At 49.1% G+C, this 22,860-nt stretch overlaps 1 protein-coding gene across 1 annotated transcript in view; it reads left to right on the top strand.

Annotated features, from left to right (window-relative positions):
- The window catches only part of LOC119442026 (integrin beta pat-3-like), a 52,870-nt gene extending 30,010 nt beyond the window's left edge, over positions 1–22,860 (top strand). Inside the window, exons 4-20 of the mRNA XM_049661814.1 lie at positions 2,057–2,123; positions 2,951–3,082; positions 5,278–5,374; positions 7,105–7,195; positions 8,046–8,132; positions 8,233–8,316; positions 9,970–10,047; positions 11,368–11,553; positions 12,192–12,271; positions 12,412–12,466; positions 13,319–13,474; positions 14,094–14,228; positions 15,663–15,738; positions 16,971–17,279; positions 19,060–19,192; positions 19,472–19,588; positions 22,724–22,860. Of these exons, the coding sequence (XP_049517771.1) occupies positions 2,057–2,123; positions 2,951–3,082; positions 5,278–5,374; positions 7,105–7,195; positions 8,046–8,132; positions 8,233–8,316; positions 9,970–10,047; positions 11,368–11,553; positions 12,192–12,271; positions 12,412–12,466; positions 13,319–13,474; positions 14,094–14,228; positions 15,663–15,738; positions 16,971–17,279; positions 19,060–19,192; positions 19,472–19,484 (1,779 nt within the window). The 3' untranslated portion in view covers positions 19,485–19,588; positions 22,724–22,860. The remainder of the gene's footprint in view (positions 1–2,056; positions 2,124–2,950; positions 3,083–5,277; positions 5,375–7,104; positions 7,196–8,045; positions 8,133–8,232; positions 8,317–9,969; positions 10,048–11,367; positions 11,554–12,191; positions 12,272–12,411; positions 12,467–13,318; positions 13,475–14,093; positions 14,229–15,662; positions 15,739–16,970; positions 17,280–19,059; positions 19,193–19,471; positions 19,589–22,723) is intronic.

Below are 22,860 nucleotides of genomic sequence, written 5' to 3'. Positions count from 1 at the left end.
CTTGAATGTAGCAGCGGAATAATTTGCTTTCATCTCATTCGGACCTTCAACTGTCCTCTGGCTACAGACCCGACAAATGTTCGCGTTCTTTTCCGCCGTTATTATATGAACAAAGGTCAAATTCAATTCAAACACGGAAGACTTCAAGGACTTCCCCGCCCTTGTACCACGTGGTTGTCTCACGCTCTATTTCGCTAGTTCTCAGATGTTCGCCGAATCACTTCCTGACAGAGCAGCCTAACCGTATCGGCGCGTGTAAGAAATGACCCTATAGATAGCGTACTCCAGAAAATCATACTGCTGTTTGGAATTTACACGAGCTCTAAATTCACTTCCTTTCCCTGTCGTCACTGAACAGTCTGTCTGTCAACCATGTATACTCTGAACGATTGAAGGGAAACTTTAGAAGGACAGCAAGTTGTGCTATTTGTTAGGGATTCATGTTAGAAAAGCTTTAGGTGTGCAGACACAAGATGAGTGAAACGGAAAACACAAACGCCGGCGTTCGTATTTTCAGTTTCCCTCATCTTGTGCCTGCACGCCTAACTTTTTATTGCGATAGCAATTATATGGACACTCCAAAGCAGATTTCTGCCGTCGTCGTCGCCGTCGTCGTCGCCGTGAGGTTCCGTATGACGTCAATGGAGATGAAATCGTCGCCGCGCACCGCCGAACGCTGTTTGTGCGAGTGAAAGGGCGCGAGGGACGCGCGCTTTCACGGGGAGTGAACCCACGGCGGAGAACAAACGCGCGTTCTGCCCCGTGCTCCCTTAAGGGCTGGAGAAGTAGGCGTCTCTTTCCTCCTTTACAATCACCATATATGTAGAGCAAACGCGCCTTCTTCCGACGCACGAAAGGCCGTGGGGGGGGGGGGGGGGGGAGGGAAAGGAGGCGACGTTTAGCTGCGGCACCAAGTGCCAATTTATATCAGAGGCTCCGGCAACAGTCACCAACGCCGCAGGCATTTTGTGCGAACGCGGGCAAAACGCCGACGGCGTCGACAACAGTTCTGCATGTTGCCGGTGCTCCTGCATGTCCAAGTTTATACAGCTGATAAAGCTACTATCATTACCCCGTATAGCTCTCTACAAATTTGCTATCGCAATTGATGCTTCGCCTTTCAGGTGAAACTGCGACAACTTTTTTTATAACGTGGATTTAAGAGAAATTGAAGGTCAGCGTTCGACTGCAGTCAGTCTGGTCGAAGAACACTTAAATATAGACAAATTAAACAAACACCAACTAAGTAAGCTTATTATTTTTAATCAAACATTTGGGAGTCCTTCCGAGTGCTTCAATATAGGGGTGGCTTCGGGAAACGGCTTGCGATGGTTCCCACTGTAGGCGAATGGGCCCTGCATGTGTGTTTTCCGAGTCAAATACACATCCGTCGCAAGCCCGCAAAAGCTATTCGCGCACTGTATACAGTACAGTTCTTAAAGTGCACCGGCTTGAGTGACCGTATATAGTCACCCTGTGCATCCACCTGCATGACGCAATGTTCACTCTCTCCCTCTATTTCTACTTGTATTCCCCCTTTCCCTGACTCTCTGTGTTGGGTAGCAAAGCGGACGCTCAGCTGCGGTTGACTTCCTTGCCTTTTCTCTCCTTGCTTTCTCTCTCTCTCTCTCTCTCTCTTTGTGTATGTGTGTGTGTGTGTGTGCGTGGGGGGGGGGGGGGCAATTCTAACGAGTGGTTCTTAGTACCGCCGCTCGGACGTCGACATGGTCGACAGTCCACTGTAGACGATGCGCTTCTCATTGCGTTTGCCTAATATACGGAGGCAGCGGGAGCGATGATGCACTGGCGTGGCACTAATAAGCTGTCCTAACACTACACACATCATAACTACGGCCGAGCAGTGGGAGACTTTGCTGCTCAGCTTGGACCCAGAAGAGCAACTCTGGGCCGTCCGGATGGCCGAAGACGCCGCCAGAAAACAAGGGCTGGCCGCCGTCTGAGGAAGGGGAGGCCTGGGGGTTAGTCTCCCAACCCCCGCCGCCCCCAGACCCCATCATGGACAAAATAAAGTTTTATCTATCTCTCTCCCCTGCAGCCCGTGGACAAGGCCGGGTCGGATGTGCAATTCCAGCCTGGTGAAGTTCGCCTCTCGCTGCGCCCTGGTGAGCGGTCTCTTGCACACTGTTCCACGTCTGTGTGCACCCTTGAACTTTGAGAGCTTCGTGTATCCAATAGGTAATTAAGCCTCTGAGCTGGTCGTTATAGGATCACTCAGCTCTTGAAAGTCAGAAGATATATATATAGAGATAGATAAAACATCTTTATTGAAGAGTCCCTGCTGGGTTGGAAAGGGGAACAGAGCTAGGGGCCGCAACAGCATTTAATACCGTGCAATCAGAGCTCGTGGCTGGCCATATAGTGCCTCGGGTCATGGGTTTATGGACATGTGGTGAAACACCGCAGTGACATTGCAGGAGACGTTCGGGCGGAGCAGTTGCCGCCCTTGATCACCAGGCTAAACCCGCCTGTTGCCACAACCCATGTGCACCACCACCACCACAACCACAAAATGTCGCTTTCGCAGCGTTTGCCCCGAGCAACTATAAGTTGCTTACATCCGCGAAGAATTTTCTGAGTCGCAGTGGTGAATTTCGCGGAACATGCGCACACATGCACTGGCATCGGAAACGCAGGCTGTAAGAACTCCCATCATTTCGTGCGCCAAGCAGCGTTGAAGCTCTTGAGAGTAACAGCGTCGCTATAGTGCACTAAATTTCACAAGTTCGCTTTTCTGCACACCTGACAGACGCGACAACCAGTATGATCAGCGTATATAGCGCCCCCTGACACTCGACCAAAATCATCTTGATTGCGGCTGTCGATACGCGTGGGAATTAAAGCCCATCTGCGGAATGATTCCGTGTACCACAAAATAACTTTATTTCCTTCGTCCAAGCGCCTGTGCGTTCCTCTCCCCGCACGCATGCAGGCTCGAAGCAGACGTTCACCGTTCATTACCGCCAGGCGGAGGACTACCCGGTGGACCTGTACTACCTCATGGACCTCACGCATTCCATGAAGGAGCACAAGGAGAGGGTGGCTGAGCTCGCTGACGACCTGGGTGAGTGGGTCCCTATAGAAATTTCGCGCAGCGCCCGCCCGCCTGAAAGCCATCTCAAGTACGCCCTCACTATGTTTCCGCGGCTCAGATCGCGTTGATGCGAGCGCCGGCACGAAGCTCGATTCGCGCGCTGCTGCCCCCGCGCTGGCTCACTCCAGCGTTTTGACAGCCAGTTTCCGCGGTCATCGAGTGAGATGCGTTCATGTTTGCTTGTGCGCGCGTGACGCCGTGCTTGTTAATTTAGTTTGTATGCCTATGTTTACAAGTTTATACTATCCTTGCTTTGTATAGCTGTCCACTAATTTGCTTTCGCCATCGATGCTTCGCCTTTCGGGCGAAACTGCGACTTGTTATTAAAAGGATACATATTAGCGGTAGCCCGTAAAACTGTATACGACAATGTTGTTAACATATTCTAGTCGAGGCCCGAAGTGCGAACACCTGGGTGCGTTGTGAGGCTACGGAGATATTCAGCTTTTTATCGGATTGCATGGTCCGTATAATATTTTGTGGTTGACTGTACGTGTGATCCTTTTAGGTGCGAGAACTGTGGGGCAGAGCTTCTGCATGCATAACTTGTAAAATAAGTGTCGGCAATCCTGCAATGTCCCCAGAAACTTGTTCTATATATATATATATATATATATATATATGCCTTAAGCGTGTATGCCCGCCATCGCAATCTTGCCGGCCAGAATCGAGTGTCCCGATTTGCAGAACATGGGGACTCGATGCATCAAAGCTCGAAGTCACTTCGTCATCATCGTCATCAGCATGTATTTGTGTCCACTGCAGGACGAAGGCCTCTCTCTCCCTGCGATCTCCATGCTTCATAGTGACTTCATGCTTACACAATGTTGTACAGGTCACGCAATCAATGGCAACGCTGGAAAGCGGTCAGCGACTATGCTTATTTCACACTTGTTTACGCCCCGCTGCGTTGGTTTCAGTGCAAACATCGGCTTCCAGGCGTGACGCCATGCACTGCTTCGAGGTTTCCAGAGCCTATATAGTTTACAAGGCCGACGTCTTGAATATAAGCGGTGTTGCTCCACCGCGCTTACCGCATTCTTCAAACCTTGCGGCGAACCGCTATAGAGCGGTTCTTGCGGGGTTTAGAGTGGGGGTTATATACGTGTGTGTTTTCGGTCGGCCGCTGCCAAGATAAGCTGCCGCCGCGCTTTCGAATGCGCAGCTGGCAGAGTCGAGGTGCGCGACCACAGTATAGCGCGACTGGCGCAGATGAAACCTGTTTGGCCTTGTGGCGCTCCCCGTTATAACTGTAAACATGTATAGCGCCCCCCTCTCGAAAAAAAAAAAAGAATGCAATGATGATATATCGCCACGTTTTACTTCACTATTTCCATACACGCAACACGGGTCCCTATATAGGGACCGAAGTGAGGTCCTATGCAGCTAAAGGACGTGTTGTAGGTGAGGGAGATGTGTAAGCAACCGATCAGACCTGCAGCAACCGCAGGGCACTGATTCATGCCCGGATCGAGCGCGCGTCCAATTGCACAGCTGAAGAACGAGGTTGAAGACGGCGCCGCTAGCTAGATCCCCATGTTCTTGGTTAGTCCTTGTCATACGCGCCTGTTTGCGTCCTCTTAGTTAATTCGATGTGTCATAGCATTACTCCACCCGTGGTGGCTGAGTGGCTGTGCGTTGTGATGTTGAGCACGAGGCTGCAGGTTCGATTCCCGCTGCCGAGAATCGATTTGGAGCCCCCTTAATACTCCATATTGAGCACGCCTAGCCCCCTTTGTAGCGGCGGGGCGTTAAAGAAACTGATTTATGTATTGCATCCCAAAAGTAAATGGAACGCAGATGCATTTCGTCGGACCCTTTGAAAATTAGTATCTTGAAACTGGTGCAGTTCTGAGAATTCGTTCCAAGTTAATACGCCTTGCGAACTCACCGGCTACAACTCGTCAATAGAATTGTGGGCTGTAATGCAAATTATTAAAACGTGAATTAGTGTCATTATGGTGATTATTCAATTCAGCAATTTGATTTATCGTAAATGTAATGACCGCCTCATCGAGTAATCTAGCTCAATGGTTAGAATGCGTATGGTGCTATATATATCTGCTATAGGCAATTTTTTAAATTTAGGTGCAGTTATAAAACAAAATCTCTTGGTATACTACTCTGCCATTGTTTACTGAGCGAAGCAATGCGTGCCTTCGCAGTGCAGAACATGCTGAATGTTACCAAGAACTTCCGTCTTGGTTTCGGCTCCTTCATCGACAAGGTGGTGCTGCCGTACGTGGACACCACGCCCGCCAGGTGAGGAGGAGAGGGTTTCCGTCCTTCCTTCTTTCTTGCTTCTCTTTCTTGGGCATTCTTTTCTCGAGTCAATTCTTCTGCCGAGTGCTTTTCCCCAACCAAGCCTCTCGTGTGCACTCGCGAACTTTGCACAAGGCGGTGTGTCGTCAAACACCGACAACCGCGGACCCCTTGTCAGCTTATCTCTTTAAGCTCAGGAGCAAATACTCCGCCGCCCACAGCCGGCGCCACGGCTTGTTCATACTGCGATGTCTCGTCCCTTACTGCTTGGGCAGCGAGAGGGCGTGTTCTTGCGCTTCGGGTTTCAGACTCGCGGCCCTAGGGTGCCTCAATGTGCACCTTTCCCCCCGCTCCGTGGGCGAGGAGGACATCGAGGCCTTTACCTAACGCGGCCCCACCTATAGGCCCTTATCTCTCGCTGATAAAGGCCATTTTTACTTCAGCGTCCGTGCCTTTTACGATTGTTTCGTAACATCCGTGGTGTTTACGCCGTTGCGTAAAGTAGGGCGTTGTCGTCTTGAGACGGCGTCGTGCGCTGTTGATACGGACGATTTAGCGCTGGTATATAAGCGCTGTGGAACGTAGTTAACGGACACGCGGCACGCCAAACGCAGCCTGCACGCCACGTTGTTTTCTTCTTTCAAAGCGCAGCTCTTTTAGGCGCCCGTTCCTGCGGCGACGGCGGCGGCGTAACCGAACGAATGAGCACAGTGAAAGATGAAAGCGAACGCGGATCGCAGCGGGGGATGAAAGACGCGATGAGGAAAGCGGAGAGGAGGGTGCAGCGGAACCGTGAGGCGGAAAGCAGAGAAGGAGGGTATGGCGAAATCGTGAGAAGAAAAGCGTAGTGCGCTGACGATGGCTACGAGATGGCGCCAGAGTGGCGCGCGTCGTCTGGCATGTCTGTCGGCGGCGGCTGTTGTGAATCGCGCCCACGCGTCACCCACGCGTTGGCTCTGGCGATCTCCAGATTAGAGAGGCAGTCGCGCCACACTTCGCTCAGTTTGTAACGTGCCACACGAGTCAGATTGTTCGCGCTAGCCGATATGTCGCGATATAGAAAGAAGTATTGAGCTGCGCTCAAATTTCGCATTAGGAAGTATCGCAATCGTCGGTGAGTTTCTTGATGCGTAAGCATTCTTTGGCGAGTACCCCAGCAAAATATGTGCTTCCCGTGCCGCCTTATTGTTATATCTGCAAAATAAATGCTGTAATCGATATAAACAGATGTAATCGTTATAATAGTGTCATAGTAAATAATAGGTAGCGTTAGAAGTAAAAATACTTCTGACCGAGATTCGAACCATGGACCGCAACGTGAGAGGCAGATAGATGACTGCGTTAGCCACATTACATTCATTGGAGTGAAAGTTGCTTTGGCCTTTGGCAAGTCAAAAGGACATTAAGAGGATTCTCTCCATTTCCTTAGTTTGCTACAGTCATAACAGTAATTGTACACTACAGTTCATTATGAAAACGCTTAAATAATTAATTGGTAATTATCGCCCAATTCACGATGTCAGACTACAGCGTGCAAAACGTACGTGCTGTGAAAAAAAAAAGAAAGAAAGATACGTTTTTAATCTCTTATACTGCACTGTTTTATAAGGATGAGTTAATTTTCGTTGCAACATCCTGGCTTACTACATGCTAGACGGGCGGTGAATTACGCGTTCACAACAGTCATCGTGCGATATGATGAGAACTTGTTGCCTCGTGAACTGTCGCAGGCTGCAAAACCCGTGCCACGACAGTGAGTGCGAGCCGCCCTACGGCTTCCACCACCAGCTGGCGCTCACGTCCAACAGCAGCCTCTTCACCGTACGTATATATTACACTCGTTTGAAGTTCATTAGAGAGTTTTTGATTAGGGGGACGCAAGCGTAGGGGCCCGCTAGCGCTTGGGGCCCCCTAATCTAAAACTCTCTTATTATGACCCGACGCGGTGGCGTATTGGGTCAAATCCTGGCCACGGCGGACGCCTTTCGATGGGGCGAAATGCAAAAACGCCCGTGTACTGTGCCATTGGGTGCAGGTTAAAGAAACCCAGGTGGTCGAAATTAATCCGGAGTTCCCCACTATACGGGGTGCCTCATAATCATATCGTGGTTTTGGCTCAAAAAAAAAAAAAAGTCAGATTCTAATAAATTTTTAATGTTTATTACGCAAGTGTGTCGCGGCGTATTGTATAGGCACTGTACTCTTAAAGAGGAATGCAGAAGCTGAGCTGCGCTAAGAGGGCCCATTGGATAATTGAAGTGTATATATGTATAGTGTTCAGTGCTTATAGTGCAGTCTTTCAGTTGGCGAATAATCACTGGCACGGGTATTTAACACAAAATATCAGGCATGAAAGGATCGATGTTATTAGCACGACACGCTGTGACGTGATTAATGAAACAGGGCGTGTTTAAACAAGGTCATAGAATAGGGATGTGTCGTGTTTTCAACAGAATACTTGTAAAACAGTTTTTTTCATCCGTTTATGAACATTACTGTTTCTTTTTTTTTTCTTTTTAAATAAATAGAGGAGTTTACCGTGTGATGGTTTGCAGCAAGGGAAATGAACAAGCACTGTTTGACGCGCGCCTTAAAAGTAGCACCATTATGCGGTGCCTCCCCCCGCCCCCTGAATCCTCTGCCGGATGCTCTCTCTCTTCCTGGTTCGCAGGAGAAGGTGTCCTCTGCCGGGCTGTCCGGGAACCTGGACAATGCGGAGGGCGGTTTCGATGCCATCATGCAGGCGGTAGTGTGCAAGGTATACTGAAGACGCTTGCTCCTCGCTCCGTTAATTAGCTGGGTCGCTGGTTTAATGCGTACGCGCTCACCTCTGATGGCTTTCTTGTTCGTGCCTGCAGGAGGCGATCGGCTGGAGCCAGAGGTCCAGAAAGATCCTGCTGTTCGCCACGGACTCCATCTTCCACTCCGCCGGCGACGGCCTGGTACGTGGACTATACAGGGCGTTCATTTTTAAGTTTTACGGAACTTTTAGAAATCGCCTGTGGCAGGTAGCATAATTCTTACCATTGAGCTGGGTTATTCGATGAGGCGGACATTAGTAGCATGAAAAATCGAAACACATATTCAACTAATTAACAAAATTTGACTAATAACCTTCTTAGTTAATTACTTTACGACACATAATGCAATTTACGAATTGTAGCCGATGATCTTGTCAGGCGTATCCACTTGGAATGAATTTCCAGAATGACACCAGTTTGGAGATGTGCGCCATCAAACTCGCCGTAAAAATGCACTGTTGTTCCACTTACTTTTTTACCAAAATGCTATTTTATACATTGAAGCACAAAAGTAACTGAAACGCCCATGTATTTCGTCCCACACTTTGGGAAATAATATCTCGAAACTGGTGTCATCCTGGAAATTCATTTCAAGTGGATGCGTCTTGCAACCTCATCGGCTCCAATTCGTAAATTGCAATATGTGTCGTAAAGTAATTAACTAATAAGTTAATTAGTCAAAGTTTGTTAATTAGTTGAATATGTGTTTCGATTTCTCGTGCTACCAATGTCCGCCTCTTCGAATAACCCAGCTCAACGATACGAATTATGCTACCTGCCACAGGCGATTTAAAAAAAATTACGTAAAACTAAAATATGAGCGCCCTCTATATGTGGGTCAGGCTAGGATAGAATTGCAGGTTGGGTTATAAATGGGTATTCTTGAGTCCATGCTTGTTCGGCCTAACCAAGGAGGATATATAGATATCCTCCTTGGGCCTAACCTCACCTATCCAATGCTAATCTAATGAAACCCAGCCTAACCTAAACATACTCCTGATAAATGTTAGCGAAGAGACACAGACAGACGGAAAAAGGCAGCACGCATGAGCGCTCGTACGTTGTGTCTTTTTCTGTCTGTCTGTGTGTGTCTGCGCTGCTTCATAGGTTAGTTTAAGCCAGCACGGTATAGGTTAGGTTAGGTTCATACTGAGTCTCACTCTGACAGAGCCCCACTCTGAATGTTATCGCGTGGCGGGAGCATTGGTGGCAGTGAATCATTTCTCTGAATCATTTCAGCGAATCAGCCGTCTTACTACAACTAGTATACATATTCTAGTACACTCTACTACAACTTTGATGTGTTTCGTTGCCTACTTGTCGCGTCGCTAATTGATGAGGGAGTTTTAGATTCTGCGCACCCAAATTTTGGGGACCCAAAATTCGGGGACGGAAACTGCCGGGCGTATAAAAGAACGCAAGCCGGGCGCAAAAGCTAATGAAGCGTTTGCTTATGCGTTAATTCGGAGTCCTCCGATTACCTTCTGCCCGGTCGGCGTCTTCTCAGTTCACGCTGTTAAGTTTATAGTCCGCCGACGCTTGGAAAACGAACAAACAAACAAACACGCAACGCAAGCTAGCAAGCAATTAGCAAGCAAACATTCTTAGTCATCTAATCAAGTCACTCTCCCGCACGTTCTCCATTCGTTCTCAAGTAATAAACTCTACAAGACTATAGGCGCGAACGTCGCCTGGACTGTATATAGGTCTGCGTAAAAGCTTGCGTTCTAAAGAGAATCCGCGATCCCGTTTTCTCAGGCAGTTGTGTATGTACTGCCGACACATCTCTCGCAGCTCGGAGGTGCCATCAAGCGTAACGACGAGCAGTGCCACTTGGACGACGAGGGCTTCTACTCGGAGAGCACGGACCAGGTATACGAGGCGTTCCCTTCATTACAACGCTCGCGCTGCACAATGCCAAGCGCTGCCTCTAATAAACTCGCAGTAAAATCCAGATGCGCTGCCATTGTGCTCGCCGGAGCGAGTTTACATGTGCACGCTCTGGCCGCGCTTGCGTGTGAAATGGGCCGCTGTGCCGCATGGTGGCGCCCCAGAGGTTTCCTCTTCTGCTTTCTTTTTCTTTCTTTCCATGCCAGGTACGGCTCTCTTTTTTCCCTTAAAGCAGCAATGCGCGTAAATGTGCGGGCGCGACACTGAAGCGATGCACGGGATTCGCACCCCCTGCTGTGCAACATTTATAAAAAATCACTCTGGGGTTTTTACTTTCCAAAATGTTGCTGTTTCAGCTATTAGGAGTAGGGATAGTAGCTTTATCGGCTGCATAAACTTGGACACATTCACTTACTAACTGAAATAAAAAGTTTGGTGTCAGCGCGCACAAGCACGCATGAATAGATAACACTCGATGACCGCAGACAACCACTGTCAAAACGCTGGCAGCAAGCGCAGCCGCCGCAGCGAGCGAAAGTTCGTGTGGTGTATCGCTTCAACGGAAACTGAGCTGCCGAATGCACAGCGCATACAAAGGTCAGAGCCGTGTGGAACTCGCTTGCAAGATACGGCGCGCGCGACAATAGCGGCAGCCCGTACGGGCGCAAACATATAATAAAGAACCAAGCGCAAAGCGCAAAGTACATGAACGCTTTTGTTGGCAGAGTAGAACGTGTCTGTCCAGCGACACGGTCGCTGGACAGACACGTTCGAGGAGCCACAGGAAAAATTGACTGTACCACGTTCAATATATAGCCTCAGCAGAAAGCTGACGTTCTATGCCTTTAAAGGGATGTGTAATGGTGTTAACTTTAACTACGTAAATAGACTATACCGAATTCTGCGATAGCATGAAGCAGCCACATTTACCGCTACAAGAGGCTCGAGCGGTGAGCCGGAAAAGATGCAATATCGACAGACAGGCGACGACGCTGAAGTTCTCACATGAGCTCGCAGCGACGTTGTTGTAGCCGTGTTTTGAGGCAACAACAATAACGACGCCAATCCTCCTCGTGGGTACGAGCCATGTTTTGAGGCAACAACATCAACAACAACAACGTTGACGCAAGCCTCGCGCAGCAGCTATAGTGGACAGGAAGTCACTGTCTCTGTGTGTATGTATATTTCCTGCAGAGCTTATTCACCCGAGAGGGCAACGCTATTCGTGTGGTTGGATGGTGAACACTGCGTATATGTAGCCTTCCTGAATTTCGCCTTTGGTGCACGATGATGGTTCCGCAGGACTACCCATCCCTGAGCCAGATCGTGCGCGTGGTGCAGCAGAACAAGATCAACCTCATCTTCGCGGTGCCCGAGAAGGCGTCCGCCGTGTACGACGCCCTCAGCTCGTTCATCGACGGATCCTCCGTGGGCACGCTCGCCGGCGATTCCTCCAACATCGTCCAGCTCGTGCGAGACCAGTACTACGTGAGTGTGTGCATGCGTATATATACATAGCACTCTCTTTCTTATTAAGGAGGCTCTTTGTCAGCGAATAAAATAATAAAGAAAGTATGTGAAATACCACTTTTGTTTCTCCATTGTTATGTCAGTGTGGCGGGATAAACATCGAATGATGGAAAAAGGATTGTGTTATGAGTCGGGTATGAGCCGTGGATGGACCGGAGCGCTGATCAATCAATTCATCAATCAATCAATCAATCAATCAATCAATCAATCAATTGATCAATAAATCAATTCAAGCATTTCATGGGCCTCAAATACTCATCCATCGATAGCGAGTGCTCGATGTTGCACGCTGAGCCCGTGCCAGAAAACAAAAAAAAAGAAACGATACATTAAAACAAGATCACGTGGAACGTAATCCTGAAGCATGGCATTTGCCTACTTTGGCGTATTGAGTCAGTGTGGTTGTGGGTGAAATTCAGGTTGTTTTGGACGCAATCGGTACCATAACGTGCCCAGTTCATTATAACCACGGGCAAAACGCTTTGAACATCGTCGTGGGCGACGACCCCGCGACGGAACTAATTCATAAATGCGTTCCACGTGGTTGCCACCACTTTTACTCAACTGTAACCGAGCGCACTCTCGTCCTGACGCAGAAAATTCGCTCCGAGGTGGTCCTCAAAGACAACGCTCCCGACTTCCTTAAGGTCAGCTACAAGAGCAGCTGCCTGCGTGGGTGAGTACGAGGTCTTCGTCCAGTCCCCTTGATTGGCCTGGCCACTGCTGCAATCAATCAATCAACCAATCAATCAATCAATCGATCAATCATATTTCAAAAAGATGGCCAGAACTTCAACGATTGCGTTTTGCCCGCAGGTCCAGTTCCAAGGGCCTGACCAACGCATGCGACGGCATTCGCGTCGGCGACGAGGTGAGCGCCATGCATGCATGCTCGTGTAGCTTCGCGGAAATCTTCGTAAGGAGGAGCAAAATTTCGACAAAAATACTTTGCCTATATTGCGGGAATGTGTGAACAACGGGCACATGCCCGAACACCGCAAGGAGCGTCAGTGAGGAAAGCGGTGAAGACCCGTCCTGATATTTTGAACTTGTTGAGTAATTTGCTGCCATGGGCACATGGCAGTGGCGCGGCAGCCCATGCATATATCTCTTACAACGAAATGCAGTGTCACGCATGCAGTGTCCATTGAGCACCTAGGAAGTGGGCGTGCTACTACTGCAGTGGAAGTAGCTAAAGCGGACTGCTTGAATGCGCATAGAGCTATAACCGGGCAAGTTGACGTACAGAGTTGGAACGTTTTCGTCTGTTGTGTGTATACTGTGTATACTCTGTGTTTCTTTATCGCGTTCCATGCCTGGCTCTATATGCGCCAACTATGCCGGACCTCGCTTACTATATATATGCTACTAGGCTTTTTCTCTTCCTCCCATTTTTTTTCCTCCATTCTACTTTGTAATCCTTCATGCAGTAACTTTTATGAGCCTCGTCGCCCTGGCAGCGTGGCATTTTATCATGTTTCATTGTTAGATATCACTTGTTTCACCCCATTTGCGCGAACTAGGCAGCGAAAGGATGAACGCGGCAATAGGCAGGCTTCTCAGATTTGCGTAAACAATGCGGTGGGTCCTGTGGCATCTCGATTTGCCGTTTGCGAAACCAGGCATCTGCTCAGAGGCCCGGCTTCCCAGTTGTATCGGCGCATACGAGTCCTTCTGGCCGCAAGTTGAAGGGTCCATCCATGGGTGTGCGTCTCCGCTGCAGATCGAGTTCCAGGTGACCGTGGAGCTGGAGCGCTGTCCCAGCGATGACGTGCAGGGCGGCCAGAGCACGGCGTTCCGCATCTCCCCCGTCGGAGTGAACGAGTACGTGCAGGTGCGCTTGGAGCCCCTCTGCCGCTGCGCCTGCCAGGACGTCGTGGTGAGTGGTGCAGACGTGCATGTGTGCACGTCGTGCACGCTTCGTTGTATTAACGCGATAGCGTTAAGGGCCCCGTGCCCCGTGTCGCAGAAAATCTAGTGTCGGCGTCGGCGCCGTATCCGGCGCTGGCGTCGACCGTGAGCGAAAATTGACGTATGTGTTCTATACGGCTCTAAAGTTCGTCTTCTGTTACTTAAGTTGCTCATACCTTGTCTTACACTCTTGACAAAGTTATTCCTCGGAATTTTTGAGAATGACAGCCCACAAACAAACGTCATGAAACAAAAGCACCGACAGCGCGTGCTTTTATGTTAAATCTTCTCAGACTGGAACATTAAAAGTGCGAAACAACCACAGATGTTCGGCTCACGCAAGAGGCCGCGTTTCTACAAGAAAGCTCGCCTTCGTGCATCTGTTGTCGCCGTCTATACGCGTGTCCTGAGCCCTTCACACAGTGTCTATATACACCGGAACAGGGAAGCTATAGCCGGGCTGGGGGTGGGTCGGCCGGTTGGTCAGTGTGCCTGTCTCTGGACAGATTCAATTCAGCTCGTTCAAACAAAATTAAAATGTATTTTACATCCCTAAAGGTCATCTGCACACACCTGTCCCGTCGCAGGAGGCGAACAGCAGCTCGTGCAGCGGTCGCTGGCAGCGCGGTGTGCGGCGCCTGCGACTGCGAGACCAGCTTCTACGGCAAGCACTGCGAGTGCCTGGGCAGCCAGCTGGAGCAGCACACGGCGCTCTGCCGGAGGTCAGTCCCTGCCGCGGCCATTCCTATATATACCCTGCGTGGCTCCAGAATGGCGGCGTAATTAATCGCCGACAGTCCTTCGTGCGCCCTGTGGCGCGCTCCAATGCTCCTTGAGTCCTCACCCATAGCATTATCGTCATCGCTAAATGCGCTTACACTCTCCATGACACGCGCTCCGCAGAACTTTGTCGTCAACGCGCATGTCGCTGCACACGTGATGAAGGGATAAAGAGATGTGCGTCAAGATTGTCCGATCTATCGAACGACGTGTCAGAAAGGTATGACTACTCCGGCTATTGGGACCTGTTGGTAACTTGGTGGAATCCTGTCGAATATCCCGTTAATACGACCAGTCGTATATAACGACGAATCGGAGGGTTTACCGCGCCGTGGTGGCTTAGTGGCTATGGCGTTGCGCTGCTAATTCACGAGGTCGCGGGTTGGAATCCCGGCCGGGGCGGCCGCATTTCGATGGGGGCGGAATGCAAGAAATGCTCGCGTATACTTTTGATTTATGTGCACGTTAAAGAAACCCACGGGCTCTAAATTGTTCCGGAGTCCCTCACTATACAGCGCACCTCGTAATATCAGATCATGGTTTCGCCAAAACGTGAATTTAATTTTTAAATCGGATGGTTTCTGCGCACATGCTTTTCCAGCTCGACGCTGTATATGTCTCGAGCTTTTGAGACGTGCATCTATAGTATATACGCTGTCAATCCAGTACTCGAGAAAAGCACTGTAGGTTTTACTTCAAGTCACTCGTTGAGAAGAGGCGGTTGGCTGTATAGTTATCCCTTACAATTTTTCACTCCTAAGCACTTAATGCGAGTTTCGTACTCATATATCGTCTGCGTGCGCATCCGTCTCATTCGTGTCTGCGTTCCCAGAGCCTGCAGAACTTGCTCAACAATTTCGAACGACTGTTGCAGTCAGAGGAACTGTGCTGGTGGGCTGAATATCTGCACATACATGTAGTGTGTACGTACTGAAGGTGGTTTCAGAAACGCATTGCTGGGTTGATTAAGACGCGTACAAATACTTATTAAGTTTGGCGTAATTGCTTAGCGAATGACACCGCGTGTACCGTATAAGTGCGTTGGCGATTTGCGAGCGATCGCTGCGAGCATTAATGGCTGACGCAGTATTTAATGCAAGCATGAAGATCAAGGGGTACCGTTTTTGTTAGTTGTACGAGTCCAGTCATATGAAGTCATCAGACAATGAATCTCAGGCAAGCATAGGGGAAATTAACGGTCATTTTTAACTGAAATGCAGAAATAATATGGAAAGTTGCTCGTATCTGTATAAGGATATTCTTTGGTTTTCGGATATTTTAAAGCAATCCTGGATGGTTGAGGCGGGAAGCCGAAGCCCATGCCGGACGACGATCCTTACAGCGTGTGCCACTGCTTTTGTTATACCTCTCCGCAGGGACAACTCGAGTGCCGAGCTGTGTTCACATCGCGGCGACTGCGTCTGTGGCGAGTGCAAGTGCTACGATCCACCAGTGAGTATACAGGACTGTCCGCCCCTCGCAGTCAGTGATGATCCGTTTAAAAAAATGCTACTAATGCTACAAAAAGAACTGTCTACTAATGCGTAAGCATTCTTTGGCTCGGCTGTTCGCGTTTGCTTAATTACTTGCTTTTTCTAGCTTGTGCATGTCTACCCATCGATTTTCCGGTGCCAAAGAAATGAAATCCGTGTACTGAACGGTGTGGAGATGAGTTGCAAGGAAGCTGCGTGGCCCCTTCAAAGCGATCGTATCAACTGATCCGGAACGCCGTCACAACCGGTTTCACGTACCATAACTGTTTCTTTCACTTTTTTCGAAATTTTGTTTTGTCTTTTTCCTTTTTTTTGTTACGACCTTGACGCGGCGACGTCACCAGTCTTTAGCTTTTTTTAATGCCACCAATCATTTGCTATTATTTTAAAACTATTATCACATGTACCAGTCAGTTATTTTTAAACTCGGCAGCCACACAGCAGGCTTTTCTGCACACACACCCGTAGTGCGGTAAAGTAAGCTTTCAAGGCGGTCCGACGAGAACGGTTTTCTCTGTGATAAGCCTTTTTCTCGATTTCAATTGCTCCCAAATCTACCAATCATCTGCATTTACACTATTATAATGATTAAACGAATTAACTTCGCAAACTACACATTTTTGTGCATTACACTTTTCGCGTGACAGACAGATTTTGCTGCGGTATTCGCCACAAAATGCTTGCACTTTGATAAGTGGCGCGTGGTCGTCCCCGCAATATGTGTCGATTGTAACAATAGCGTTCGTCCAGCCTGCAGCTAATCGCGTACGTCCACGTACCGTATTAACTTTTTGGATACTTATCCAAGGACGACGGCCGTGGGCCTTGAGCAAAATTTATCAAATTCGTTCCGTACGACTGCTTGCGCAGAGAGAGTATGACGGTAAAGCTTCCACAGAGGTGTCAATATACGTTTTCTTCTTTTTTATATACGATAGCGTAGAATGTTTGTTGGCGTCTTTCTCTCATCTCTTTTTCCTCTTCATGCCGTTCGTTATTCCTCTGTGTTCCTTTCCTGTACCCTTATTTTTCCCTCCCCTTTGATGTTGGTAGGGGTTTACGTTGTTTCCCTTTCCAGAGACCAGTTGCCAGCCTGCATCTGGTTCTTCTAATACATTCTCCGCCCATGAATAACGATGCCTCAGCGCATCGCATCTACTGGGGTTCACACGTTCGCGTGCCTGCGCGCAGGGCGTCCCCGGCGGCCGCGTGTTCGGCCAGTGGTGCGAGTGCGACACCTTCTCGTGCGAGCGCGACTCCGAGGGCCGCGTGTGCGGAGGGCCCGACCGGGGCGTGTGCTGCGGCGGCGAGTGCCAGTGCCGGCCCGGCTGGCAGGGCGCCGCCTGCGGGTGTCCCGTGGGCACCGAGACGTGCGTGGCGCCGCAGGACTCCGGCAGCGGCCGCCTGTGCTCGGGCCACGGGGACTGCGTGTGCGGCCGATGCGTGTGCCACGCCGACGCCCGGGGACTCTTCGCCGGACCCTTCTGCCAGGACTGCGCGGTGCGTGTCTGCACGCGCGCGTACCCCATGCATGGCGGATATGAGCTGCGCAGGGCAGTTTTTGATATATAGCGCCGGTTTATTGCTTGCCACTGCCCGAAGGGGGTGTGCGAATGTTTATTTTTTTGAGACCGAATCGAATGCGAATCGAATTACTAGTGCCAGAAACCAGTGGAGGAGGGGGGGAGGGCGGCACACCGTTCACGAGCCCACACCACCACCTAAAAAATAAAACGTCCTGGCTACGCCACTGCCACAAGCGAATCGAATTGAATGTCGAATACTTTTCGATTTAAGAACGACTGTTTCCGCCATTATTATAAAACAATGTTCACATCCTAATATAACGAATTTCTGTCATTACATTGCACGTTATAAAGCGTTGATTAATGAAGCGAGAGATAAATGAGATGCGAAAGGCAGGGAGGTGAACTGGAAGATAGATATACAGTTTGCCACCCTGCACTGGGGAAAGGGAGACAAAGATAAAGAAAAAAATGCACACACATATACGCACACAAAGGAACGCAGGAGTGTCACAGCAATCGCAAATGGAGCATTATAGGAACGAGTTTGTTCGCATATACCCAGGACTCTGTGAAGAGTGCGAATGATCGCGGTTTAGTCGGTAATGTCTGGCTCGCTGAGCGACTTTGCTTGCTCCTCTACTTATAGCTTGTCGTGTTTTATGCCTGACCGCGGTTATTGACTTTATCTGCGCTTTTGCTCCGATTTTATGTTCGCCGGCGCACGGTTGGCGATGTGAAATGTTCGAGATATATCGGAAAAAAACATATTCGTATTTATAAATAGTGACTATTCGTTTCTAAGGTTGAATCTGAAGAGCGAGTTCGAAGACCTATAGTTTCGATGACTGAATCGAATGGAACAATATTCGCTTCGTTATTCGATATTTTCGAATATTCGCGCACCCCTTCCCGTATACAGGCAAAGTTGTGTGTTTTTAACGAGCGGCTGTGGCTCTGTAGACCAGGCGGTTTCAAACTTACGCGAAACGTTGGGCCGCATGCAATGCGCGCATCGTCACTCGTGTCGCTCTGTGGCGTTGCTTGGAGCCAAAGGTTCAACGTGACGAGGGCCACGCGGGCAGTGGCATATCTAGCTCGGCGGGCCGCGTGTTTGGGACTTTGGACATTGACGGTGAGCCCGTCTCCTTAATTATACTCACTTGAGTTTTGGCGTATAGCCGCCGGATAGTCCTCGCCACGGAGCTGGGCAACAGCTCCGTTTACTCGCATCTCTGTGTATAGGCACAGCCGACCACAAAAGTTTTCGGAGCACAGAACAAGGGGAAATTTTGAATTCCCAGCGGCCTCGCAACTCAGCCTGGAAATATATATGTTGTAGTTCCTTGAATGCGTCGAACTTATATCGATCCGAAGATGGATGCGCCCCTCAATATGCATATTGTCTATTTATGTATTTAATTAATTAATTTTGATGCACATGCGTGTGCGTTAGACAGCCGCTTAGGAATGGTATTGTGAGAATGCCGAAAATGTCATTGCTCGTGTATTTTCCTTTTAGCTTCCTCGCATCGCAAAAAGTATAGGCAACTCGCGCGTGTAACCATCTCTGAAGCTTGCGCCATGTGTACTTCTCCAAATTGGGCGTGGATCGAGGGCCAGCAGACCCACTCAGTCGATGAGCAGCGCAATCGATCTTTGTAATAAGGAACTTAGTCCAGCTTCGCGATCACGAAGCATCATTACGTCGGCCCTCTCTCTCTCTCTCACCGTGCCCCCCCCGCCCCCCGCAGGCCTGCGTGGGTCAGTGTTCCGAGTTCCGCAGCTGCGTCCAGTGCGTCGTCTTCCAGTCCGGCGAGCTGAGCGAGGACGAGTGCCGCCACAACTGCAGCTCGCTGACCATCGTGCCCGTGGACAGCGCCGAAGGTATACGCACTGCACACACTCGCGCCGCGTAACAATGATGATAATGTGATCACGTGGGCTGGTCTGAGATTTATAGACCCGTATGTTTGCAAACAAAGAGGCAGACTGCGGATAAGAATAGCAGACGGATTACGCAAACACCCCTTTTCTTACCAGCTTTGAACAATAATCGTTGCCAAGTCACCATTGAAAATCTGGTTGCCTCTTTATATATATATATATACAGTACGATCGTCATCGTCCGTATACAGTGACGCCTGTTCGTCCTTCCTCGTGCAGCCACGGATCCTGAGGAGCGCAAGTGCATCTTCAAGGACGACGACAGCTGCTCGTTCGCGTTCGTCTACTCCTACGACGAGCAGAACGAACTAGTCATCAGGGCGCAGACCACCAAAGGTGAGGAGGCGGTTCCCCGGCACAAGTGAAAGAAAAGCCATTCGGCTCAAATAGTTGGCTCTCTGACTGAATTCATTTCCACAGCAACATTGTTCGTTGCCGTCCTTATTTTGTTGCGTACCCAAATCTTCATCGTATAATAACTGCTTCGTTCTTATGTAGATTCAACTTTTAAAGCTGATGTAAGATTTTTTTTACACGTTTTTTTTATTTTTTTTTTTTCGTTATTTGTATGGACGTCCACATTTCCGCTTAGAGCTCTTGGGTGTAGTGCGCTGTGAGGTGAAGAAAGCGATATTCTTCTATTGCTGCTTGGCTTGAAAGGCAATGCTTGTGAACCATGGACACGCAAGTCACACAGTTTTCAGCATGGTGTCCGGAACCTAGTAGCTGCTTTCTTATTTCTCTTTATTTGCTTTGCGTCGTGGTGACTCGAGTGATCTGGGCGAATGTGGATGTCTGTACGTTTGTGACAGTTTACACCGTGTCAGATTTTTAACAGCGGAGCTGTTTAATCCGAGCGTCAGTCCGTAACATGCGAACAGAAAACTAGCCCGGCGTTGCCAATTCCGCTAAACTTAGCTTAGTCCAGTTGAAGCTTGGTTATGCAGAGTTTGGTTCATTTGTAAGCCTAGGTAAGCTAGTGATAATTGTGTCAATCATATTTAAGCAATTTGCTAATCGATAGCCAATCAATAGTCTATCGATACTTAATCGATAATTGATCGGAATTAATAAATTTCAAAAAAACTGCTGGTAGTGCCCCGGTAAGCATGACAATGCATAGTGTAGGCCAATCGATAGCCAATCGATACCTAATTGATAATCGATCAATAATCAATGAATTCGGAAAACTGCTTGGTAGTGCCCGGTAAGCATGGCAATTATAGCATGGCGGTAAGCAGGCTAATTTATAGCCAATCAATACCCAATCAGTACCTTTCGAAATTCGACTGGTAACCAATAGCACTTGCTTATACAGTGCACAGACATGGAAACTCCCCAAAACACTTAACATCGGCCATAGTCATTATGCCATCTAAAAAAAAAAAAGCCAGCGAAAATGAGGATCACGTGCACAGCTACGTTCCCGCCACTGCGTATCCTTCGGAATGAGCAGATGGTGTTTGGTGCGCGGCGGTGTATGCGCTTCGCCTAACCTACTATTTCGTGATCTACTTAGAACAGCTGTGTAGGTGTAGACTATAGTGAAAACTTTGCAAAGCGTAGCAAAATAGCAAGAGCCAGGACTAGCTATAGGTGCCCATCAGCTCCGCTGTCTCTTTAGCATTGCTACTCCAGTGCAAGCTACGCTAATTGTTTCCTCAGGAAACGAGTTAGCACTTTTTTGGCCCTTTCGAGTCGCCCTGCACTTCGTCCATAACTAACTACAGTTCACTAGCAGTTCCGTGTTCGTACAGAACCAGCCCGACTCCTCCTGCACGGGCCCTGCGCTATTGACCCTTTTCGCGGCGATCCCGTGGGCGCTGCCTTGTTTGATCACGTGGTGACGTGTCCATTGCTTGCCTCAACTGCCTCCGTTGCTTCCTTGTTTATAATAGAAGTGTACGACTCCGGCGCGGCTTAGAAAACCTCTGTTTTTGGAGATATCGTAGACGGTTATTAGGTGGACGACACGAAGCTTTGATCTCAGCTTCAGAGAACATGCAAAAGCGCTTTCGGAGCTGATTAAGCTATGTCCAAACGGCGCAAGCAGCGTATATGGTGCTTGTTCTAAAAGCGAGGCTTAAATATGTATTCCAAGCTATCCCAAACATTCCGCTCATGAATTCAGTCAGGATTAGTGTGTTTTCCTCTTTGTTCATTATTCGGCAAATGATTTTGAAGCAGTGACTTGACAGTTTCTGACTCAGTGAAGTTCCTCTGTGCGGCCACTATCTGATTATTTTCTGCCTAATCGCTCGCGGGTGTGCTCAGTTCCGATAATTTGTTCTTGCTGCGCACAAGGCTTGAAACGTAGCTGTTTAGTACATTGTAATACCTTGTAGCAAATATATATTACAGCTAGTAACTCGCTTACACTTGTGGACCGTCACGAAACATTTAGCTTCGACCATTCGCGCGCCATCGGTGTAGTCCGTCATTTATTGTGCATATATAGTGCGCATATATGCAAGTGTGCGCCCATTCACTTATTCTTGATACGTCGGCGATAGAGTGGGTGTAAGTTTTCCTGCCATTTGGGACAGATGTGTATAGATAACGTGCGCGAAACTTACTATGACAGGAATTGGGCGCTACTCGCTTTATCATTGTTTAACGAGTGTTACTCACTCTTGCCGACGTTCTGGAGATGAAGCCCTTTCTTTGAAGGTTAGCGCTACAAGGCTGGCGGATGAGCAAATTTCTGTATCCTCGAGGAAAGCCGTACATCACGAAGTGCCGCTAACACGTTCGGACAGTTGCAGCAGCGGTCCGCGAACTTGGCCACACAGATTAATTCTAGTCCTTCACTATTTTTGCAGCCAACTATTGCACACGTCGTCAATCCACATGATTAAATCTAGCATGATTGGAGCACAGTGTGTTAGCGAAAACTCAGTTGCATTTCCGACAGCTGATCGCACAGAAGCAAGGCAGAAGCGGTAATGGTTTCGTATTCGTGCGCGGTCGCTGAGGAGACGTATGGCGCGCCCGCCGTGAGCGCCATCTCGTTTCTGAAGAACAAACTGCTTCGCGAAAAGGGTCAATATACCTTTCCCATAAGCGCATGGAATGCTGGGAACTAGTTCTGAATAAAGCCTGTACTGTGCGAAACTGATGACGACGTGCAGGTGGCACCATGTTGCGCTGCTGAAACATAGAGCGAGGTGCTGTACTTCCCTAAGCGTGCGGGCAATTTTTTTGTCACCGCCTGTGATGCGTGGAGGTCTGTTTTGCTCTCATCGACGACGAGTTATTGTTGGTCCCCCGTAATTCCTTCTCAAACGCTATTCATGCTCGAAAAGACGTGTTACGCATAAACAGTAGACTGACCACAATGCGCTTCTATTTCAAATTTCGCGGTGATTCGTGTGGCAACGGCGCCATAACTGACGTCGTGATGTGTTTCTTATTTTTTCCTTCGCAATGCTGCGTCCTCGTTAATTCTTTCTCCCGCAACGTGGACGGCAGACTGTGGCCGCGAGGCGCTCACGTGGTACATCGTGGGAGGCCTGGTGGGCGGCATCGTGCTCGTCGGCCTGCTCGTCGTGTGCATCGTGCGCTTCCTCGTCTACCTCAGGGACCGCGTCGAGTACGAGAAGTTCGAC

Source organism: Dermacentor silvarum, chromosome 2, assembly GCF_013339745.2.
Source record: "Dermacentor silvarum isolate Dsil-2018 chromosome 2, BIME_Dsil_1.4, whole genome shotgun sequence".
Lineage (NCBI taxonomy): Eukaryota > Metazoa > Arthropoda > Arachnida > Ixodida > Ixodidae > Dermacentor > Dermacentor silvarum.
The sequence above is the reverse complement of the archived record's forward strand: the minus strand, read 5'-3'. Positions and strand labels throughout refer to the sequence as shown.